Here is a 23,153-nt window from a genome sequence, read left to right on the forward strand (position 1 = left end):
TTCTACCAAACAATAAAACACCTGATTTTGAATAATGAAGTTTCAGAAAGAACAAAACTCCTTATGTATAAGAATTATTACATCCCTATTGTCATCTATGGTGGAGAAACATGGACAATGACAGAAAGGAACTGGAGTAGACTGCAAGCAGGGGAAATGAAATTTCTTAGAGCAGTTAAGAGAAAAACAAGAATGGACAGGGTAAGGAATGTAGAGATTAGGAAGGACCTTAAACAAGAAAGTATGAGAGAAGAAATTGAAAGAAAGAGATTAAGATGGTATGGGCATGTTAAGAGGATGCATGGGCAGAGACTCCCCAAAATTATGGAAGAACTAAAGATGGATGGGAAAAGACCTAGAGGGCGCCCAAGAACACGGTGGAAAATGGGAGTGAGAATATCTGTAGAAAGGAGAGGTGTGACCTGGCAGCAAGTGGAGGAAGAAAAGTGGTGGGAGGACCGTGCCAAATGGAGAGGACTCATGAGCACCCAGACCCGGCAATAGCTGGAGCGGGATTCAGATATATAGATAGACCTCCAGTTTACAAATTTAAAACGTGTTAAGGATTTTGGAATGCTAGCCACCAAAAATTTGTGGTGCAGCATGTTGGGATTAATGTGGGGAGGAGAGAAGTCATCCATTTTATCTGAAGTTCTAAAGGGCTGTAGAACCTCACTAATCCATCCCCTATACAACCAGGAGCATGGTCGGAACTCAAAACAGGTTGGATTATCTGAGGAACACTTGTATTGACCCATAACATCACACTACAGTACAGCACAATTTTAATGTTCATCTTGAAATACTGTCTGGAACATTGTTACATGTTAAAACACTAATAAAATGAAAAGATAAACATTTACAGACTATGAAATCTTACATGAAAGTGTAATGCATAGTAGTACCTGTTCTATAAAATATATCTGTATCGTACAGTAAGATGTTATTACTGTGAGTGAAAGTTTAACATCTGTATACATCTTATTGAAGCACTGCAGTGACATGCAGCTGATTTGCGCATAACTTTTACAACATGAGAAATCACACAGTAAAAAATGTTCTGCTCTTAAGCAGAACAGAAAGTCTCTAATGTTCTTTTGCTTAGCATTTGTCAACTTTGATTTTGCAACAGTGTTCTGCCATTTCCTAATCCACAAAATATCTATTGGAGGCACACCCAGAGATTTGTTTGATTTATTGAATAGGTACATCAGATGCATTTTTAGCATCTGTACTCAAGCCATAGGTTCATTTCCTTCATTGTTGTCATCATCTTTCTCATTCCCTTCATCTGTTTGAGTTACAGACCAGTGAGTTGGTCATCCGTTAATTCTGCTTCCATTGTGCAGTCAACATCAGCTGTACTGATTCACTCACTCATGTTGTGGTGGGACGGGTTTGGCGGGACTCGTTTCGCGATTTATTTAATGTCCACCAACCTCAGTATAGTATCCATTCACCATCCGTTGCTCTGCATTCGTAGGTACTATGTGGACGATGAGAAAAGCAGCGTTGAAGAAAACCACTGTCCATACTTATGATTACAAAGTCTGCGTGACTCCAGTAACAAGATAAACCTGTAAATATCGATTAATAACGGACAAAGTGGGTGCTTCCCCCCTTCATTGAAAATGTTTGTTTTTAGGTACTGATGTTTTATTATGGTCCTTTTCATTTATTGTGTCTCCAAGCCCACATTTACATTGGTAGTACATCTACTAATAGAAAATAAACAATTTTTTCAGCCTTCAGTTGCAAGGTAATTTCTACTCGTTTACCTAGGTTCCGATTCCAGTAATGGAATCTTCTTCAGAACCTGTTTTCAGTATTTTATACACTATGTCCATATATCTGTTAGCTGCTTTACTTGCCTCAGCAGGTACAAATTTACAAATCTTTAACATCATGCAGCGCGTCAGCAGCTGTATATGTATAGAAAGTAAACAATTTTTTCAGCCTTCAGTTGCAAGGTAATTTTTACTCGTTTACCTAGGTTTCGATTCCATTAATGGAATCTTCTTCAGAACCTGTTTTCAGTATTTTATACACTATGTCCATATATCTGTTAGCTGCATTAGCTGTTTATTTTCTATACATATACAGTTGCTGACACGCTGCATGATGTTAAAGATTTGTAAATCATCTACTAATAGTTCGTGCAGCTTATATCACACATAAGACAGCCAGAAATGTGCTAAGTCCAACCTGAAATATTACAAGGTTCACACAGGAAGCACACTGTTACATATTGAGTTCACATTCTGTCCTTTTCAGTGGATTCTTCAAAAGAAGATGCTCGCCAAAATGTTCTGTACATGCGTATGGAACACGCCACGCAGAATATTCACAAGGCCAATAGTTTCTCACACAGTTTATTCTGCAACCAACATTCCAAAACCTCTCACAACTTCACCAAAATGTCCGTAATTGCATATTCTAGCATGGTGATATAAACCGAGCACGATTTAACCGTCATTTCTTCATCTTACAGATAATTTTTTCGGGCTCATTTAACATGACCTTCTTATCTGACAGCAAGTCCACAACTGACTGAATGTCATTGCTCACAGAGCATATAACTCATTCAATTACGTGGGAAAGACTTCTCTCTCATTCATTAATCAAAATGATCATCCAATCAGATTATCCTTTCATGATCAATTTCGCGCGCAAACCGCTTTACTCCAGTCAACATTCACAGATGCATCTACGTCATTTCATATTACAAAATTTCACAAAATGTTCCACAAAACCAAATGAAACAAAAATCAAAAGAAAACTATGCTTGAAATATACTTTAGAACTAAGTATCCTCTTACTATCTTTCTGGCTGCCTTAGTACAAAAGCAAAAACTCTTAGACATACATCATCCACCAGTTAGGGGGATTAACCGTTTTCAGGACATCCTGGTTGTGTAACACTTGCTAGTTACAGATGGTGTAATACATTATAAAATTGAAATTTGACGTATGTCCCCACATATACACTCACAAAATATAAATATCAACTTTTAAACTATTATTTTCTGTACAAAAGCAAAATTATTAAAAGTTTAGAATTAAAATTCTTTAAAAATAACTTGTATGCACTGAGAGTGCTGTTTGTATTTTCAAATGACAAAGAAACTTAAACTGTCATGATTCCTATCTGAATTTACTTTACTAAGTGTTGGTTAAGTACTTTTTTAATAGGTTTTTTTGTATTTTCAAAACTATTAAAGTTATCTGCATGAAAATTTTACGCACTGTTCTTCTAAATTATAAAAGTTCCTATACCAAATTTGAAAACAAACAGATCATATTTGTCACAGTTATTTAGTTTCTTAGGTGAGATGAATAAGTGATCTTAGTACAATCCACACAGAGCAGTTCTCACAGTCCGCACACCGCGACAGATGGCATTGTGATGCCAGCAGCCAACTACACAATGGCCGGGGCTGGAGGCTTCATTGCCAGTCTCAAATACAGTTTGACCTAACGGAATAAAACTTACTGCAAAACTCTGCAGCCGTGCAAATAGCTATGACATTACAACATCACTGGGCTTAATGTCCGGTTATAAAGACAGTATAGTGTATTTACATTTAGTCGGTGTCATAATTTAGTTTTAAACACTTTAATACGTAAGAAGAACACAGTCACTAATTTACAAAACAAATACGTGCACAAGAACACTTATAGATCAAGTTAGAAAAAAGTTATTTCATACTAAAAGTGATCAAACTGTCGCACTAGCAACAGTAAACTGCCTGCTGGTCCATTTGTGGACGATGAATCATCGACAAGTCCAGTCCTGACTGTAACAGTGGTCTGTGTAGGTAAACAAACACCAGAAATGGGATGGTCGGACTAAGCGGGAAGTTGGACCATCCCAGGTTGGATTTGGGAGGTTCCACTGTACATACTGAAATCTGCACGGATATGCATGGAATTTATAACCATTTACCCATCAGTTTCCAATTTAGAGCGAAAATGAGTAGTTTTCTCATCACCTGCTTCAGGCTTGGCAATCTGCCAGACAATTTTGGATTTGTTTATGGCATATGAGATGAATTGTCAGTTGTTACCAGATTTTTTGCCTTTTTAATGACAGTCAAATATTATTTTGTATTTCTTTACGTACCTGAGAAGCTCTGCATGATGGTTGCTCTTTGATTCCATAATGTCTTCAGTTTTCCCTGAGTTTGTTGTACTGAATTTGTCCATACTGTTATGAAGGGAAGATATTCATTGAATATACATATGAATTCAGATACAAAAGTGTTGTAGTTAGTGTTTGCCGAATGACCAAGAAGTTCCATCCAGCTTTGAGACAAATATTATCATTTCATTGATTAAATGTCCTGACTCTTGTTTGTGAACAGGTTTTATTTAAATTTAGCAATAAGACCAAAAGGACTGAATTATTAAATATCCCCAAATCTAAAAGGAAGTTTGCTGTTGTGTCATAGTTCATATTGCTTACTACATTATCTATACATGCTGCTGTAGATTCTGTTACTCCAGTGTATTCGCTAAAATTTAGTACTGGGCCATTTGTAGATAAGAAACCCTTCAAAGAAACGGAAAATCTGTTCTCAGCACTTGTATCTGTGTTGAAGTTAGCACAAATAATTATCTTTTTATACAATTTTCTGTCTGCAACCTACTAACCAGAGATATAATGTATACTACTAAATAATAAGCCCTGTGTGTGTGTGTGTGTGTGTGTGTGTGTGTGTGTGCGCGCGTGGGTGCGCGCGTGGGTGCGCGCGCTACACAGCAACTTTCAAATAATAGCTGCTTGTATAGCCCATTAAAAGTATGTATAGGTTCAAAGCTTGGTGACTGCTATACTAAAATGCAAAATCCTCCACACCCGTTTTTTGTACAAAACTACACTGCTAAATTATAGTCTGAAAGTGATCTTATCATACTGATATTGTCACTTTGAAGCTAGTGTTCAGTAAAACATATAACTTAACAGAATTTGTGTTCTACAGAAATACTTCCAGTTCGTATAGCTTGTTCACACTTTTGTTGATAGGCTACCTATGTTTAGGTGCATTATGGAGTAATTTTTATGAGCTAAATCAACAAAAAATCTTTACATTGGTCAACATTTCAGGTACGTGCCTTGATTTGTATTTCTTCATTGCATTCCCATGTTATTTTGTTTCTTTTGGAGCAAACTCCATTTGAATTGGTCCACTTTATTAGCTTCCCTATGGAGGAGTGCCCAGCACAGTAATGGATTTATTTCTGCTTTTGTTAATGAGAGATATCTTGTCAAGAGCTCTACTTACAGCAGAAGTTATCGCCCTTGTGCAACATTTGTTTATATGCATATAGTCGAACAGTTTCTGTCATAATTGCTAATTTTTAACAACTGAAAAGAACAGACACTGTTTTATCTCAAATTAGTTAGTCTGATTTCATTGTTTAAACACAACCAGTCTCGTAGGTAGTGCTTTAGAGGCAAAGCCATCACAAATATATAGTTGAATGTCATAGTTGATTGTCGTAGTATTGCACCCCAAATTCTGCCTGAGAATAAATCAGTTAGTTGATGGGGCTGCTTTCCAAATACACTGACATGTGTGTAAATTCAACCTATCCACAAAAGGGACAGATAAGATGAGCAGTATCAATATTATCAATTTTTTCTCACATATTTGAGGAAACATTGCGTGATCAGGTAGAAAGGTATAACAAAACTCGTAAGTATTTAGGAAGGGGCCAAGAATTTTGTATGCTATTACAGAACTAACCATTAAAGTGAACAATTTTTTTAATAAAGACACTGGGCTTTGTTTATATAGATACAATTAGCACTTCTCATGGAAACAACAACGCTTTCTTGTGAGATCAGAGCATTCGTCATTAACACTAACAGTAACACTGTCAAAATTTGCTGTAGGTTTTACAGTGCCAGAAACACAAACCCTGTTGTTAACCTAGTTCATCAATAATTTTGATATGTTGAGTGTATGACTATTGCCAAATAGTTTCACCTTCTTCTTCTGTAGTCATTTTTCCACTGCTGAAAAGGTGTTTGTCATACATTTAGCATATGCCTTTGAAAAACAGTGTTATGGACCAAGGACAAGGTCATACCGTATGCTTATATACTAGTGTGAGTACAAGAGAATATAGATATTGATAGCTAATTAAAAGATTAAATGAAAATATGTAGAATGAATACTTTTCTCTCACTTCTACTAAATGCACACATCAAAAAGTTACATACTTGCTCTTTTATTAACTTTTTTTTGGAAAAGAGGAAGTATTACAATAATGATATAAGAAGATTTTACTTATCTTGGAGACATTTTGCTGGGTGGGAACCATGCACCCTCATAATTGTTGTTAATGGTGTCCTTTAGAGGTCCCAAATTTTATATCTTCAACCCCAAATGCTAATATTTGAGTTGTTGCAGCATATTTCTAATTGAAAGCTAAACAGAGACTTGATGTGACACTGTTTATGGGTCCTATTTAAAGACTCATGTGTGGCATGTTTTACAAAAGATTAAAATACAGAATTACTAAATTTCCACCAATAACGCAAAAGACCTTTACGTAGTTGTGATGAAGTCATTGTGCCTAAGTAATGGCTATGTATTTAGTAAAATGCTATAGAACAAGGTCCCTCTTTTATGTGCAGAATTTTGGGTGTTTAAAATTTTTAGACGGGTTTATTTAGAAAACACAGTTGAGATATTTTCTTGGCTGACATGTTTTCTTAGCAACGTTATACATTTTTGGATTCAAAAAATACAGAGCTGCAGAATAGTAAGGCTGGAATTTTGACTAGATTATGTTCTGGAACTCTTACAACAATAATTTTCAATAAATATTTCCTAAATTACATAATGAGGACAAAATTTTTGTTGCAAAGAAGAAAATGAGGCCTTTCAATTGATGTATGTCAGTCCTAAAAAAGTTATTAGTGGTGTCAAAATTTTATGAGGAGGGCGTGATTCTCCCAAATCTAAACTTTGTAGTACCTTCTTAAATAACCAATAATTTCTAAGCTTGTTAGAGATTTTGTTTGAATCACTTTCATGGCTGTACCTATTTTATGTCAGAAAGAGTTGTTTATTTTCAGTACCAGGCTGCAGTCAATAAGTGCTTTTTGGATCACAGTTCCTGTGCAGTGAATAAGGATTTTTATATTGTTGTTTATGGGCCTTTATATACTATTGTCAGAACAACTTTATTTTATAGTAATAAATTATAAGACTAAATTGTAACCAATACTTACCTTCAGGAACTATACTGTGTAATAACATTCAGGAAGTGTACTGTGTAGTACTGCCAATAAACACACATAAAAATAGAACTGAAACACCACCTAGCCTTTGGAGCTTGTAGTTCCCATGTTTGTGACAAGAGAGAGATAAATTGGGGAACATTAAAAAGGAACAGCAGGTCACTCCACACAAAGATGAATGGGTTCCACCTGTAGTGAGGATGAGGTAGATAAAGAAAAGATCTTCCCTTTTAACCTTCCTCAACCTACTTCTCTCTGAGGAAGGAACTGTTAGTTCTAAAGGCTATGTAATGTCACTTTTCCTGTTGTGGATGTGTCTCGGCAACACTACACATTTTGACCCTGAAGGTAAGTACTTTCCAGCAATTCTATCACATAATTTATTACTTTCCTTGATAAAATTATTTTATAGTTATCAACACAATCCGACTGATTACATTACAAATGGAATTTAATATCAGACAAAATAATGTCATTCCACCCCATCTCTGTGGTGGCTACCACTAAACTAAGTTGCACTTAAAATGCTGGGATAGCTGGTTTGAGTCCTGATTGTGGATGAGATGTCATTACCAGAATGGTTTTAGAAACAGGCAAAGCACATGGTTCAATCGCAGTAATGTGATCACCACCTGTGTTCAGTGTCATCATGCAATAACCACTCTGGGTCAGCAGGTGGCACTGCCAGCAGTGGAGGTATGTAAAGTGTATCATGGGGATGTGCAAATCAATGTCATTATTGTAATGTGGAAATAGAGTGATTTGTCTTATGTCCAAAAGCACATGATCATTGGATTTCAGGCCAAAGGTGGAAGCATTTCCAGAATGGCTAAGTTTGTAATCTGTTTGCTTGCCACCACAGTTAAATTATACCATGCATGGCAAAATGGCGGTATCCGAAACTGATTCCAAGGCAACTGTGGTGTGCAGTAGACTATAGGTGACAGGGGTGAACAATGACTGCAGAGAGTGTACAGGGAAATAGATGTCCAGCTGCTAAGGAACTGACCACCCAGATGAACCAAGGGCTACCAACAGTGTCTCCTCAATGACCATTCAGTGAATGTTGCTGCGCCTCCACAGCAGGTGACGGGTTCACGCACTCATGCTGACTGCTGTTCATCAGTGAAGAAGGCGGAATTTGCATCCAGTACAACAGTCGTACATCCACTGGGCAGCAACAGGTGGCCTTTTCAGATGAATCACGTTTTACGCCATTGGACACATGACCATTGGCTCATACGGCATGGACCATCTGAAAGAAAACACCCTGCAACAAGCGTCATAAGGCTCTAGGCTAGAGGGCATATCATGGGTGATCTCGTCAATTTGGAAGACACAGTGGATCAACACAAGTATGCTTCTATCCTTGGGGGGCTATGTCCACCCTTACATGCAGTTTGTTTTTCCTCAACATGATGGCATGTACTGGATGAACAGTGTAACATGTCACACAGTTCAGTGTACATGTCTGGCTCAAAGAGCACCAAGACCTTATTGACACACCTCCTGCATGTCTTGCAGCACTCCGCACTGCAAAAAGTGGTTCTTCGGGCTTTTGGCAGGTGGTCACATTAATGTGACTGGATAGTTCTTGGTTAAATTTCAGTCCTTCCTGGAATATCCTGAATAGTAAGTGCATGGAATATTATTGATAGAGAATTGGCAATCAAATAGATATGTCTTAGCAATCCTGTTGGCATTCTGGAAGAGGAGCAGAATATATACTAGCAATGGGTATCACTATCTCTTATTTTCACTCCCTTATTGATTCACAAAAGTGCAGGCATGTCACTACATTTCACATGATTCACTCTGGATTACTTATTATTAGTTGCTCACCAGACATGCCAGTAAGTCAATCCAGAGGAATAATCCATTTCCACTGAAACTGTAGTACAAGTGCTCTTCAAACTTGCTGTGAATATGGGGTCATGGTTGAAGTCCTTATACAATGTTTCTGCTTTCTCCCATTGCTCATAACTACTGGTGTACTTGTGTCTATGATACATATTTTGACATTTTATATTTATTTAGTTGACAGAAGGAAAAATGCCATATTTTTTTTAATTTAAAAAGAAGTAGCAATAGTGCATGTATATGAATTATTTTTCAGGTGCTGATATTGCAAATGTGTGTAATGAGGCTGCACTCCATGCAGCTCGAAGCAAACAAAAATGTGTCACAGGGTCTGACTTGGAATATGCTGTTGAGAGACTTGTTGGTGGCACAGAGAAACGTACAAGTGTGATGTCTCCAGCAGAGAAGCGAACTGTCGCCTATCATGAAGCAGGACATGCTATAGTAGGCTGGATGTTGCCACACACTGATGCACTGCTTAAGGTCACCATTGTACCAAGAACCTCCTTAGCATTGGGATTTGCACAGTATACTCCCACTGAGCAGCGATTGTACTCGCAGGAGGAAGTTAGTAATTTTTTATTTTTTTGTAAGTACATTATCACCTATTACGTCTGTTTTGATAAAGCATTGAACAGGACTTACAACTGTTACAATGACATAACAGTATGTCAGCATTGTCTGATGCAAGGCAAAAAATGTTACCTGGTATAATCACTCTTGATAGTACAGTATTATCAGTATTATAAAACACTGATACTTAATTTACATATTTCGGAATTTTTACAACTTGAATCAATTTTGTGTAGCTGGAGAAGTAAACGTTTAATATGTTGCTACATATATGTTGTAATCTCATCCAGGATCTTGATTTGTGCAGGTCTTTTTCTGCACACTCTTTGAATAAGTTAAGTTACTAGTGAACGCACATTTTCTGCTAATGTCCTGTTGCACTTGTTGTAGATAACTAATGCATTTGAATATGACTGATGTATTCATATTTGAGAAAACAGTGGTTGAAATCCATGTCTGCTCATCTAGACTTAGATTTTCCATGGTTTCTCTACTATGCTTAAGTCAAATGCTGAAATGGTTCCTTTGTAAAGGACACGGCCAATTTCCTTTACCATCCTTCCCCAATCCAAACTTATGGTCCATCTATACCATCCTCAACCTCAAAGGAATGTTGAAACATACTCTTCTGTATTTTCTTTGAATGTGTCTCTTCGGATGTGAAGCGGAGGATGGTTGGTGATTCACAAAATAGCGAAATTGCTAATCAGTGTGCAGGTGTAGTTCATCACAAACAGTCAATCTGATTTAGGTGCTTAGCATAGGATACTGTCTACAGCAGAGCCTGAACAATTACTACATCTCCAACAAAGAACTGAAAAGTGACTGACCCCACCACACTGCTTTTACGGTTTGTAATATATAAAGGATATTTTGCAGCACATAAATCTTTTGTTATTCCATCAAATTAAGTTTATGGTTATTTCAGCTCTCCAGAGCAAATAATGTGAAATACCTTATGTTCAGCCTGAAGACTGTTTGGATGCAGCTGTGCAGCTAATCTTTCCTGTTCAGGCCCCTTCACCTCTGCTTAACTGTTGCAACCTACACCCATAATCTTCTCCCTTACTTTGAAGGAAAAATTTAATGGCATGTCCGTAGCTGAAAAAGTATTTGTTTTGGAAATAAACTTTCCAAATTAGGACTGGTAACAGAAACTTGTTGTTTCATTTGATAACAGTTACAGTGGAGCCTAGGTAAACTTTTCACAGCTGCACTGTTTTTATTTTATTTATTTATCTTTAGTTTGGCTATGATCAGTGATGATGCTGGATTTTAGCCTGATGACTTAGTTGATGGCCAGGATGATTGCTTAAGAATGAGTTATGACCCAAAATTAATACCAGAGAAATCTAAGATAGTAAAACAGAAGCAGTTTGGTTTATAACATCTATTTCCAAAACAAAAATTTTCATGCACGTAAACCTTTTTCTGTAGTCAAGCCTTGGGCATGAATTTTCCATAGGCAGCTGTAAGGAGAAAAGTTTCACCAGTGTAGCACAAATGCCATTACATTCCGCTTGCTACGGTACCTGTTGTGAAACACAAAAAATGGTTCATGTCTTAACAGTCAAAATAGACACAGAGTACTATTTGGCCATGGTTGTGAGTTTCGGCCATGATCAAGATGATCTTACCTGCCATAATCTAGGAATTACAGATGTTATTAGAGTTAAATTTGTGTATGCCACTATGAATTAGAGAGAGATAGTTACAGTAAATGCATTTACTAAAGTATGGCACAACTGTTCGTAAGAGTGTACTCTTTGCTGCTACACCGTGTGATAATCAAAGCTCTGTGCCTTTACACAGATCCATAACTTAGAATTACTGTGTTTAAAAATAGATCAGAAAAATTAATTTCACTCCTTTTTGTATGTAAATTTGTTTTCGTTCAAAAGTTTATCTTGAAAAGAATTTTTTGAAACATTGCCTACAGTACAAACATTGCAACACATATCATCTTTGCTAATGTTGCTAAATTTTAAAAACCATGATGACATGCTTTTTCTACAGACCTATTGTGATGTGGATCTGAGCTACTGCAGTAGGGTCAAGGAGATCTGTAGCTTAAATGTTGTAGGCTCCACAAATAAGTGAATACCAAAACAAAGTGCAATAAATCTGCAAGAGGAACTGCGTAAATTACATTTGTTCATCCTTTTCTGGAATATTGCTACACAGTATTGGATTGATGGAGAACATCAGAAAAATTCAGAGGAGGTCATCTTGTCTCGTACTTCACAAAATGGGGAGAGTAAGTGTCATGGGTACGTTAAGTGAGTTGGGCTGCCAGTCATTAAAATTAAGATTTTTTTGCAGTGACAGATCTTTTCTTGAAACTACGGTTGCCAATGTTCTCCTCTGAATGCCAAAATATTTTGTTGACTTCTATCATGATAAAAATAAGAGAAATCAGAGCTCACAAGGGAAGATGTAGGTGCTCGTTTGTCCCACGTGCTATTCAAAAGTGAAATGGTGGGGATAGTTTGCAAGTGGTGCTATGAACCCTGTACTTAGCACTTAAGTGTGAATTGTAGAGTAATCTTGTAGAATTAACCAAGACCACTGCAACCTCATTCAGTGTAAGGTTTTAGTTAGGAAGGCTTCATACACAACTGTGTAGGGATAAAGCATCTTTCCTTTTGTAGATTTGATGTTGTGTGTGAACATATCAAAATCATTGATGAATTGTGTGTTTAAAGATTTGTTGAAGGGACAGTTGCACCTACACAGTTCAGAGATGCAGTTTTTGTTGACTGAGCTGGTACAAGTTGTGAAGCAGTCGTGAAGTCAACCACGTTATCTTCAGTAACATACACTACCACTGAGTGGTCCACCTAGACATCGACCACAATTTAGTGTCATTGCTAATATTGATGATTGAAATGAAAATACATGTGCTACCTGAACCAGACAATATTATTTACCTTTTAAGTTGTGAAGAGGATAGATCATCATAAATCTGAAACAAATTAAGAGCAAATGTCTGCAATAATAAACTGAAAAATTTTGCAGTAAAGAACAGATGATATGTGTTGCTTAATGATTGCCATAAGAATGCCTCACTCAAATCTTTAACAGCACTAATGCTAACAACATGAGGATAAGTGTCACACAGCTGTCAGTCAGGTTACATTCATGGTTCCTGAAGATCAGCAGTTTGTTAAATTTGTGTAACAATGAGAACAGTGTGTGAGAATACACATTTGCAACTGTAAAGAACAGAACACTCTGAGCCCTGCCCCCTGTCCCTGCATTTTTCAGATGAAGATATGTGATGAATTAAGGAAATTTTTGTGCTTACTCCAAGTAAGGCAACCAATTGGGCTAGTAGAGAACTAGGAGTACCTTGGCCTACTGTATGGTGAATTTTGAGAGACCATTTGCTGTACGCATCATACTGCATAAAACTTGCGCTGTCTCTTGTCATAAATGACAAAGCAAAGCATTTTTAATTTGTGATGACTTGGTAAAAATGGTAGAAGTAAAACATTTCATCTTAATGGAAAGGTGCATGGACACAGTGTTCACATATGTGGTGTGATAATCCCTTTGCACTATTGCGTCACGGGAGACTCACATGTTTTGTGTCTTATCACAAAACAAGCTTTACAGGCTATTCTTTTCTTGGTGGAAAATGTTTGTGAAATTATGAACCTGGACATGCAGGGACAGTGGCTTTTTCCTCAACTTACGAAAGACTCGTAGCTGCCATCTGCTTCACACCTCCTGTGCAGCAAGCTACGTACATTTAAGTATTAACTGTGTTTTTCCTACTTATCACTTCTTTTTCTGTGTGTTTTTGCTTTTGGGAAGCTTTAATTTTCGGCTAATAGTAATAGTTCTCATAGATTTCGCGTTTGTTTTGAATACCGTCCAGAGACAGTTAGTGCTTATTTTCATTGTTTCCAACAAGAAGTGTCTAGAACCACAGTTTAGTCAGCTATCAGCTGCCTTTAGTTTAGCAGTGTAGTTAGTAGTTGATTACTTAACTCTCTACAGTAAATTGTTGATTTCTTAGGATGGATAGGATGTGTGACTGCTGTGTACAGACGCAGGACGAGCTGGCCACTGTTTGCAAACAGATGAACGTGCTGGTGGCCACGGTCAACCGTCTTCAGGCTGCTGCCTTGGAGTGTAGCGACAGTGGGGAGTCTGGTGCGTCACATGCTACACCCCAGGTGTTACATGCTTTACCCTAGGTCCCTGCTGTCGAGACTTCTTCAGGGGTACCAGGTGCGGCCACCCTCTCCTCAAGGGGAATGGCTGGTTCAACGGTGTTCGTGTCGCACGAGGCGGACGGTCAATGTGGAGGCTGGCCATGTGGCATTGCCCGCTCTGCCTGTGAGTGGACATGTGGCCGCTCCTTCAGCAAGGTCCGAGCAGGCACACGGGGAGAGGTATTTATTAGTGATTAGGAGCTCCAGTGTTAGGTGGGTGATGGGGCCCCTTAGGGAAGCAGTGGAAAGGTTGGGGAAGAAGGCCAGTGTTCACTCTGTCTGCTTACGGGGGGGGGGGGGGTCTCGTCCAAGATGTGGAGGAGGCCCTGCCAGCGGCATTAGAATTAGAGAGCACTGGGTGCACCCAACTGCAAATTGTTGCTCATGTTGGCACCAATGACTCCTGCCGCCTGGGTTCAGAGTTCATCCTCAGTTCATACAGGCGGTTGACGGAGATGGTGAAGGCGGAAAGCCTCGTTCGTGGGGTGGAATCTAAGCTAACTATTTGTAGTGTCATTCCCAGAACCGATCGCGGTCCTCTGGTTTGGAGCCGAGTGGAAGGCTTAAACCAGAGGTGTGGACGATTCTCCGGAGATCTGGGGTGCAAATTTCTCGACCTCCACTATCGGGTGGAGAAATGTAGGGCCCCCCTGAATAGGTCAGGCATGCTCTATACACAGGAAGTGGCTACAAGGGTAGCGGAGTACCTGTGGAGTGCACATGTGGGTTTTTTAGGTTAGAGAATTCCCTCCCTAGGCCCGACAAGATACCTCCTGAGACGCGATAAGGTAGCAGTAGGCAAAACGCAACAGGAAATGGCAATATTAATGTGGTAATAGTAAACTGCAGGAGCATCTATAGAAAGGTCCCAGATCTGCTCCATTAATAAACGGTCACAATGCCCACATAGTACTAGGGACGGAAAGTTGGCTGTAATGAAATTCTAAACACAGATTGGAATGTAAACCGTAGAGACAGGTTGGACAGTGAAGGAGGAGGCATGTTTATAGTGATAAGTGCAATATTATCGAAGGAAATTGACAGAGATCCGAAATGTGAAATAATTTGGGTGGAGGTCACTGTTAAAGCAGGCTCAAACATGGTAATTGGATGTCTCTATAGGCCCCCTGGCTCAGCAGCTGTTGTGGCAGAACACCTGAAGGAAAATTTGGAAAATATTTCGAGTAGATTTCCCGACCATGTTATAGTTCTGAGTGGAGATTTTAATTTACCAGATATAGACTGGGAGACTCAAATGTTTATAACGGGTGGCAGGGACAAAGAATCCAGTGAAACTTTTTTAAGTGCATTATCTGAAAACTACCTTGAGCAGTTAAACAGAGAACCGACTCATGGCGATAACATATTAGACCTTCTGGTGACAAACAGATCCGAACTATTTGAAACAGTTAACACAGAACAGGGAATCAGCGATCATAAAGTGGTTACAGCATCGGTGATTTCAGCCGTAAATAGAAATATTAAAGAAGGTAGGAAGATTTTTCTGTTTAGCAAAAGTGACAAAAAGCAGATTTCATAGTACTGGGCGGCTCAACACAAAATTTTATCTCAAGTACAGATAGTGTTGAGGATCAGTGGACAAAGTTCAAAACCATTGTACAATATGCATTAGATGAGTATGTGCCAAGCAAGATGATAAGAGTTGGAAAAGAGCCACCATGGTACAACAACCGAGTTAGAAACTGCTGCGGAGGCAAAGGGAACTTCACAGCAAACATAAACATAGCCAAAGCCTTGCAGACAAACAAAAATTACACGAAGCGAAATGTAGTGTGAGGGGGGCTATGTGAGAGGCGTTCAACAAATTCGAAAGTAAAGTCTTATGTACTGACTTGGCAGAAAATCCTAAGAAATTTTGGTCTTATGTCAAAGCAGTAAGTGGACAAAGCAAAATGTCCAGACACTCTGTGACCAAAATGGTACTGAAACAGAGGATGACAGACTAAAGGCCAAAATACTAAATGTCTTTTTCCAAAGCTGTTTCACCGAGGAAGATTGCACTGTAGTTCCTTCTCTAGACTGTCGCACAGATGACAAAATGGTAGATGACAGAAGGATAGAAAAACAATTAAAATCACTCAAAAGAGGAAAGGCTGCTGGATCTGATGGGATACCAGTTCGATTTTACACAGAGTATGCGGAGGAACTCACCCCCCTCCTTGCAGCGGTGTACCGTAGGTCTCTAGAAGAGCGTAGCGTTCCAAAAGATTGGAAAAGGGCACAGGTCATCCCCGTTTTCAAGAAGGTACGTCAAACAGATGTGCAGAACTATAGACCTTTATCTCTAACGTCGATCAGATCAGTTGTAGAATTTTGGAACACGTATTATGTTCAAGGATAATGACTTTTCTGGAGACTCGAAATCTACTCTGTAGGAATCCACATGGGTTTCGAAAAAGACGATCCTGTGAAACCGAGCTCGCGCTATTCGTCCACGAGACTCAGTGGGCCATAGACAAGGGTTCCCAGGTGGATGCCGTGTTTATTGACTTCAAGGCATTTGATACAGTTCCCCACAGTCATTTAATGAACAAAGTAATAGCTTATGGACTATCAGACCAATTGTGTGATTGGATTGAAGAGTTCCTAGATAACAGAATGCAGCATGTCATTCTCAAGGGAGAGAAGTCTTCCGGAGTAAGAGTGATTTCATGTGTGCCGTAGGAGAGTGTCTTAGGACTGTTGCGATTCACAATATATATAAATGATCTTGTGGGTAACATCGAAAGTTCACTGAGGGTTTTTGCGGATGAAGCTGTAGTATATCGAGAGGTTGTAACAATGGAAAATTGTACTGAAATGCAAGAGGATCTGCAATGAATTGATGCATGGTGCAGGGAATGGCAGTTGAATCTCAATGTAGACAAGTGTAATGTGCCGCGAATACATAGAAAGATCCTTTATCATTTAGCTACAATATAACAGGTCAGCAACTATAAGCAGTTAATTCCATAAATTATCTGGAAGTAGGCATTAGGAGTGATTTAAAATGTAATGACCATGTAAAATTAATCGTCAGTAAAGCAGATGCCAGACTGAGATTCATTGGTAGAATCCTAAGGAAATGCAGTCTGAAAACAAAGGAAGTAGGTTACAGTACACCTGTTCGCCCATTGCTTGAATACTGCTCACCGGTGTGGGATCTGTACCAGATAGGGTTGATAGAAGAAATAGAGAAGACCCAACAGAGAGCAGCGCGCTTCATTACAGGATCATTTAGTAATCGCAAAAGCATTACAGAGATACAGATAAACACCAGTGGAAGACTCTGCAAGAGAGACACTCAGTAGCTCGGTACGGGCTTTTGATAAAGTTTCGAGAACATACCTTCACCTAGGAGTCAAGCAGTATATTGCTACCTCCTACATATATCTCGCGAAGAGACCATGAGGATAAAATCAGAGAAATTAGAGCCCACACAGAGGCATACTGACATCTTTCTTTCCATGAACAATACAAGAGTGGAATAGAAGGGAGAACTGATAGAGGTACTCAAGGTACCCTCCACCACACACCGTCAGGAGGCTTGCGGAGTATGGATGTAGATGTAGAAGACTTCATTTTCCATAGAATGGAGCTCCTCTCCATTGTCACCTTGATGTCCGAGCATTATAGAATCAATCTTTTCCTCAAAGATAAATAGGTCACTGGGGAAAAACAGACCTGGCTCTTACATTCAGGCTGCCGAGATCTCCTGCTTTAACACCATAAGATTCCCCCCCCCCCCCCCTCCCCCCTGTTGGGCCGTGGAAGCTGTAGCTTATGTTCCATCCCTACCAACAGTTCAGGCCAGCCTACAAAACCATATCACTGCTGTAGTGAAATCAGTAGCACATGAGATAATTCTTTACTTGTGAGATGAGTTTGGCTACCCCATAGATGTTTGCCATGCAGCAGGAGGTGACACAATGATATTTATGTCCCATATTTTTAAATTTTAAAAATTCCTACTTCCATTTGTATACAGATTATTCATATAAGTTTAATTAATATTAATTCCATATAAAAATAAATTTTATCTATTTTTATTTCCATTAATGCTATACTGAGAGGCTGTAGATAATGTCTCTGTGAATTGTAAAGTGATGCTCTTTCAGCTTCACAAGAAACCCACACTGGAATTTATGGATAGAAGGACACTCAAAAATGGTAGTGCATACTGTAACAGTTTTTTTTTCTCTTTTCTGGGTGTTGTAATCGGATTTAAATTCAGTGTATGAGGTAGGATGTGATTGGATCTTGAAATTCAGGGCCTAATTTCACACATATCTTATTAAAAAAACTTCAGTTGACTCAGAACAGCAAGAGACCATATATAAATCTCAGTAATTAAAACTGTCTGAAACTGTCGTTTATCAGTATACAAGAGAATGCTTTATTAAGAAAGTCAGTGTTACATATTTGTTTGCTACAGAGTTTGTTAGCTAAGTCTTAAATCAAATGAAGAGTCTCACACAGTAAAGAGCTCATAAAATGCTAATTAAACTTAAAACTGATAATTTTTGCTTTTGTTTACTGATTAAAATAGTTCAAAGTAGCAAACCTACACTGTGACACAACCTAATATTCACCGTAATGTGGATTTTTTCACAAACAAGCTCCGAAGAGCCAGGAAAGTACACTAGTCGCAATGGCAACCATCAGTATAATAAGAATACTTGAAAAACTGGAACCTGCCATATATGTGTTGCTGTCAGTTGTATAGAGCAACATTTTTAAGGAAATTTTGCTCAGTTCTTATTAAATTGTAACTCTATATTTAGTCTTAAAATCATATATGTTGATTGTAATCATTGATAGTTTTCCCATTTCTCTTCCTTTAAATTTAGTTACAGTTCTAGGGTTGCAGAAATTCAAGTACCATGTGTAAGTTAATTTTATGTTTCAGCTATTTGAACGGATGTGCATGGCATTGGGTGGCCGTGTTGCTGAATCTCTGACTTTTAACAAGATAACTACTGGTGCTCAAAATGACCTGCAAAAAGTTACGAAAATGGCGTATGCACAAGTGAAAATATATGGCATGAGCAATACAGTAGGACTCATTTCTTTCCCAGAGGATGAATCACGTGAAATTGGGCGTCGGCCGTATAGTAAAAGACTTGCTGCACTAATTGACGATGAAGTGAATAAGTTAGTGGCTCGTGCTTATAGCCGGACAGAACAGCTGCTGCTTGAGAATTCTGACAAACTGAAACAGGTGAGCTGTGGAATTATTTGTGATTACTGCAACATAATTTCTGATGGAGAATCCATATGTCAATTGCCTCTTTCTCATGTCTCATGCTTCAGAGATTAATCTTTACTAATTCCAATCTTAGTCCTTAAAACGTGAAATGGAATTTTTTAAATATTGAATGTAAATATACAGGGGATTCAGGAAAGACAAATAAACTGAAATTCAATTAATTTTTGACTATTGTATCTGTTTGTAATTGGAAATATGTTGGACTATTTTCATATTTTTGAGAATTTTTAAGAGGGACATTACTATATCACTTTAAAAGTGGACATATATATATATATATATATATATATAAACAAAGATGTGGTGACTTACCGAACGAAAGCGCTGGCAGGTCGATAGACACACAAACAAACACAAACATACACACAAAATTCAAGCTTTCGCAACAAACTGTTGCCTCCCACGTGGAATGTTTCCCTCTATTATATATATATATATATATATATATATATATATATATTTTTTTTTTTTTTTTTTTTTTTTTTTTTTTTTTTTTTTTTTTTTTTTTTTGTGTATGTTTGTGTGTGTATGTTTGTGTGTCTATCGTCCTGCCAGCGCTTTCGTTTGGTAAGTCAGGGAAACATTCCACGTAGGAAAAATATATATATATAAACAAAGATGTAGTGACTTACCAAATGAAAGTGCTGGCAGGTCGACAGACACACAAACATACACACAAAATTCAAGCTTTCGCAACAAACTGTTGCCTCATCAGGAAAGAGGGAGGGAGAGGGAAAGACGAAAGGATATATATATATATATAATAGAAGGAAACATTCCACGTGGGAAAAATTATATATAAAAACAAAGATGAGGTGACTTACCGAACGAAAGCGCTGGCAGGTCGATAGACACACAAACAAACACAAAATTCAAGCTTTCGCAACAAACTGTTGCCTCATCAGGAAAGAGGGAAGGAGAGGGGAAGACGAAAGGAAGTGGGTTTTAAGGGAGAGGGTAAGGAGTCATTCCAATCCCGGGAGCGGAAAGACTTACCTTATTGGGAAAAAAGGACGGCTATACACTCGCGCACGCGCACACACACACACACACACACACACACACACACACACACACACACATATACAGACACAAGCAGACATATATATAAAATCACACACACACACACACACACACACACACACACACACACACACACAGAGAGAGAGAGAGAGAGAGAGAGAGAGAGAGAGAGAGAGGGGGGGGGGGGGGCTGATAAGGTTTACATCCTCTAAGATGTTTGCACTACAGGTGTGCAAAATGAACTTTGTACTAATCAAATTTGCTCAAAATTCTGCTTATCTCGACCAACTTTACAAATTGCATAACACACGGGGTATCTCAAACTGATTCTGGAAGAGGACTTACAACTTAATAACAGCTTCCTCACCTATAGGAGAATGACAGGTGGCACATGCAGCAGAAAACAGTTTTCACTAGCTTTCAAGCTCTCTGGCTCTTCTTCTGGGAGAAAGTACACATGTACACACATCAGACAACCAAACACAAGCTACCACGGTTCTGTGCCACACGTCAGTCTGCTGTATGTAACTGGTTGCCTTCCTGTCATTTTATGTTTTGTACCATCCAGAAATTTCCATTCTTGCTAATAACATACTAAGATTTACAGGCTTAATTTGCATGTGTCAAATGTCCTAGTTAGTTCCCTAAGAGCGCCAGAAGTTTAGAGACTTAGTCGTCAGGAATACAGAATCCTGTTGACCAGCTACATTTACATACATACTCAACAGGCCACTGTATAGTGCATAACAGAGGTTATTTTTTACTACTACTACTAGTCACTTTCTTTCCATTTCCACTTGCAAATAGAACAAGGGAAAACAACACTAAAAATCTCCATACAATTCCTAACTTCTTGTATCGGTGAGGCCCTTATGCAAAATGTTTATTGGTGGCAGTAGAATCACCTACAGTCAGCTTCAAATGCGTTCTCTATAAATTTTCTCAATAATGTTCCTTGAAAAGAATATCGTCTTCCCTCTAGGGATTCCCATTTGACATCAAACATCCCTCTAACACTGGTGGGATTATGGACTCTACCAGTAACAAATCTAGCAACATACTTCTGAAATGTTCCTATGTCTCCTTTCAAAACGCTGTGGTGGGGATCCCAAACACTCTAGCAGTAATTGATAATGGGTTGCACTAATGTTACTATACAGCTGAGCCATACTTTCCTAAAATTCGCCCAGTAAACTGAAGCCAACCATTCATGTTCCCAACTACCATCCATACATGCTTGTTCCATTTCATATCACTTTGCAATATTATGCCTAGGTATTTAATCAACATTACTGTCTGAAGCAGCATCCTACTAATGCTTTATTCAAACATAATGGGGTTTTCTTTACTATTAATCTCTGTTAACCTACAACAATTTTCTTTTTTAAATGTAGAACAAGGTGACATTCATCACACCAATTAGAATTTTTTTCTTTTAACTCATCTTGTATCCTCCTAGACATTCAATGATGATGCTTTCCCATACACCACAGCATCAGCAGCAAACACCTGCAGATTGCTGCTCACCCTGTCATTTATGCGTATAGAGAATAAGAGTGGTCTTGTCATGCTTTTCTGGGGGCACTCCTGATGATACATTTGTCTCTGGTAAACAGTCACTGTTGAGGACAATGTACTGAGTTCTATTATGTAAGAAATCCTCGAGCCAGTCACATGTCTGGGAATCTAGTGTGTATGCTCATACCTTTGTTATCGGTGTGCACTTTCCAGAAATATAGCATTATGGAATCTGTCTCTTGCCCTCTGTCATGTCCTACAAGGGCATAATATAGCTATGGACAGTGTGTTGTTTTACATTTTGTAGTGATTTACACAGAAATTTGACAAGTTATCCAGTTATCTTCCCATGAACCATGGATCTCGCCATTGGTGGGGAGGCTTGCGTGCCTCAGCGATACAGATAGCCGTTCCATAAGTGCTACCACAATGGAGGGGTATCTGTTGAGAGGCCAGACAAACGTGTGGTTCCTGAAGAGGGACAGCAGCCTTTTCAGCAGTTGCAGGGGCAACAGTCTGGATGATTGACTGATCTGGCCCATTAACATTTACCAAAACAGCCTTGCTGTGCTGGTACTGCAAATGGCTGAAAGCAAGGGGAAACTACAGCCGCAATTTTTTTCTGAGGGCATGCTGCCTTACTGTGTGGTTAAATGATGATGGTGTCCTCTTGGGTAAAATTTTCTGGAAGTAAAATAGTCCCCCATTCGGATCTCCGGGCGGGGACTGCACAAGAGGACACTGTTATCAGGAGAAAGAAAACTGGCATTGTACAGATCAGAGCGTGGAATGGCAGATCCCTAGGTTAAGAAAATTTAAGAAAGGAAATGTATAGGTTAAAGTTAGTTGTAGTGGGAATTAGTGAAGTTCGGTGGCAGGAGGAATAAGACTTTTGGGCAAGTGAATACAGGGTTGTAAATACAAAATTAAATAACAGTAATGCAGGAGTAGGTTTAATAATGAATTTAAAAAATAGAATTGTGGTTAAGCTACTACAAACAGCATAGTGAACAAATTATTGTAGCCAGGATAGGCACCAAGCCCACACCTACCACATTAGTACAAGTTTATATGCCAACTAGCTCCAAGATGATGAAGGGATCAAAGAAATGTATGATGAGATAAAAGAAATTATTCAGATAATGAAGGGAGATGAAAATTTAATAGTCATGGGGGACTGGAACTCAATAGTAGGAAAAGGAAGAGAAGGAAAAATAGTAGGTGAATATGGAATGGGGGTAAGGAATGGAAGAGGAAGCCTCCTGGTAGAGTTTTACGCAAAGCATAACTTAATCATAGCTAGCACTTGGTTTAAGAATCATTAACCATGAAAGAAGGTTGTATACGGGGAAGGGGCCTGGAGACACAGGGAGGTTTCAGATAGATTATATATAATGTTAGGACAGAGAGTTAAGAACCAGGTTTTAAATTT

General features: G+C 38.6%; 1 protein-coding gene across 1 annotated transcript in view; it reads left to right on the forward strand.

Moving 5' to 3' along the window:
• The window catches only part of LOC124794830 (paraplegin), an 87,054-nt gene that overhangs the window by 57,165 nt on the left and 6,736 nt on the right, over window positions 1–23,153 (forward strand). The window contains exons 9-10 of the mRNA XM_047258495.1: window positions 9,372–9,682; window positions 18,821–19,132. Of these exons, the coding sequence (XP_047114451.1) occupies window positions 9,372–9,682; window positions 18,821–19,132 (623 nt within the window). The remainder of the gene's footprint in view (window positions 1–9,371; window positions 9,683–18,820; window positions 19,133–23,153) is intronic.

The sequence above is a fragment of the Schistocerca piceifrons genome, chromosome 4 (assembly GCF_021461385.2).
Source record: "Schistocerca piceifrons isolate TAMUIC-IGC-003096 chromosome 4, iqSchPice1.1, whole genome shotgun sequence".
Taxonomy (NCBI): domain Eukaryota; kingdom Metazoa; phylum Arthropoda; class Insecta; order Orthoptera; family Acrididae; genus Schistocerca; species Schistocerca piceifrons.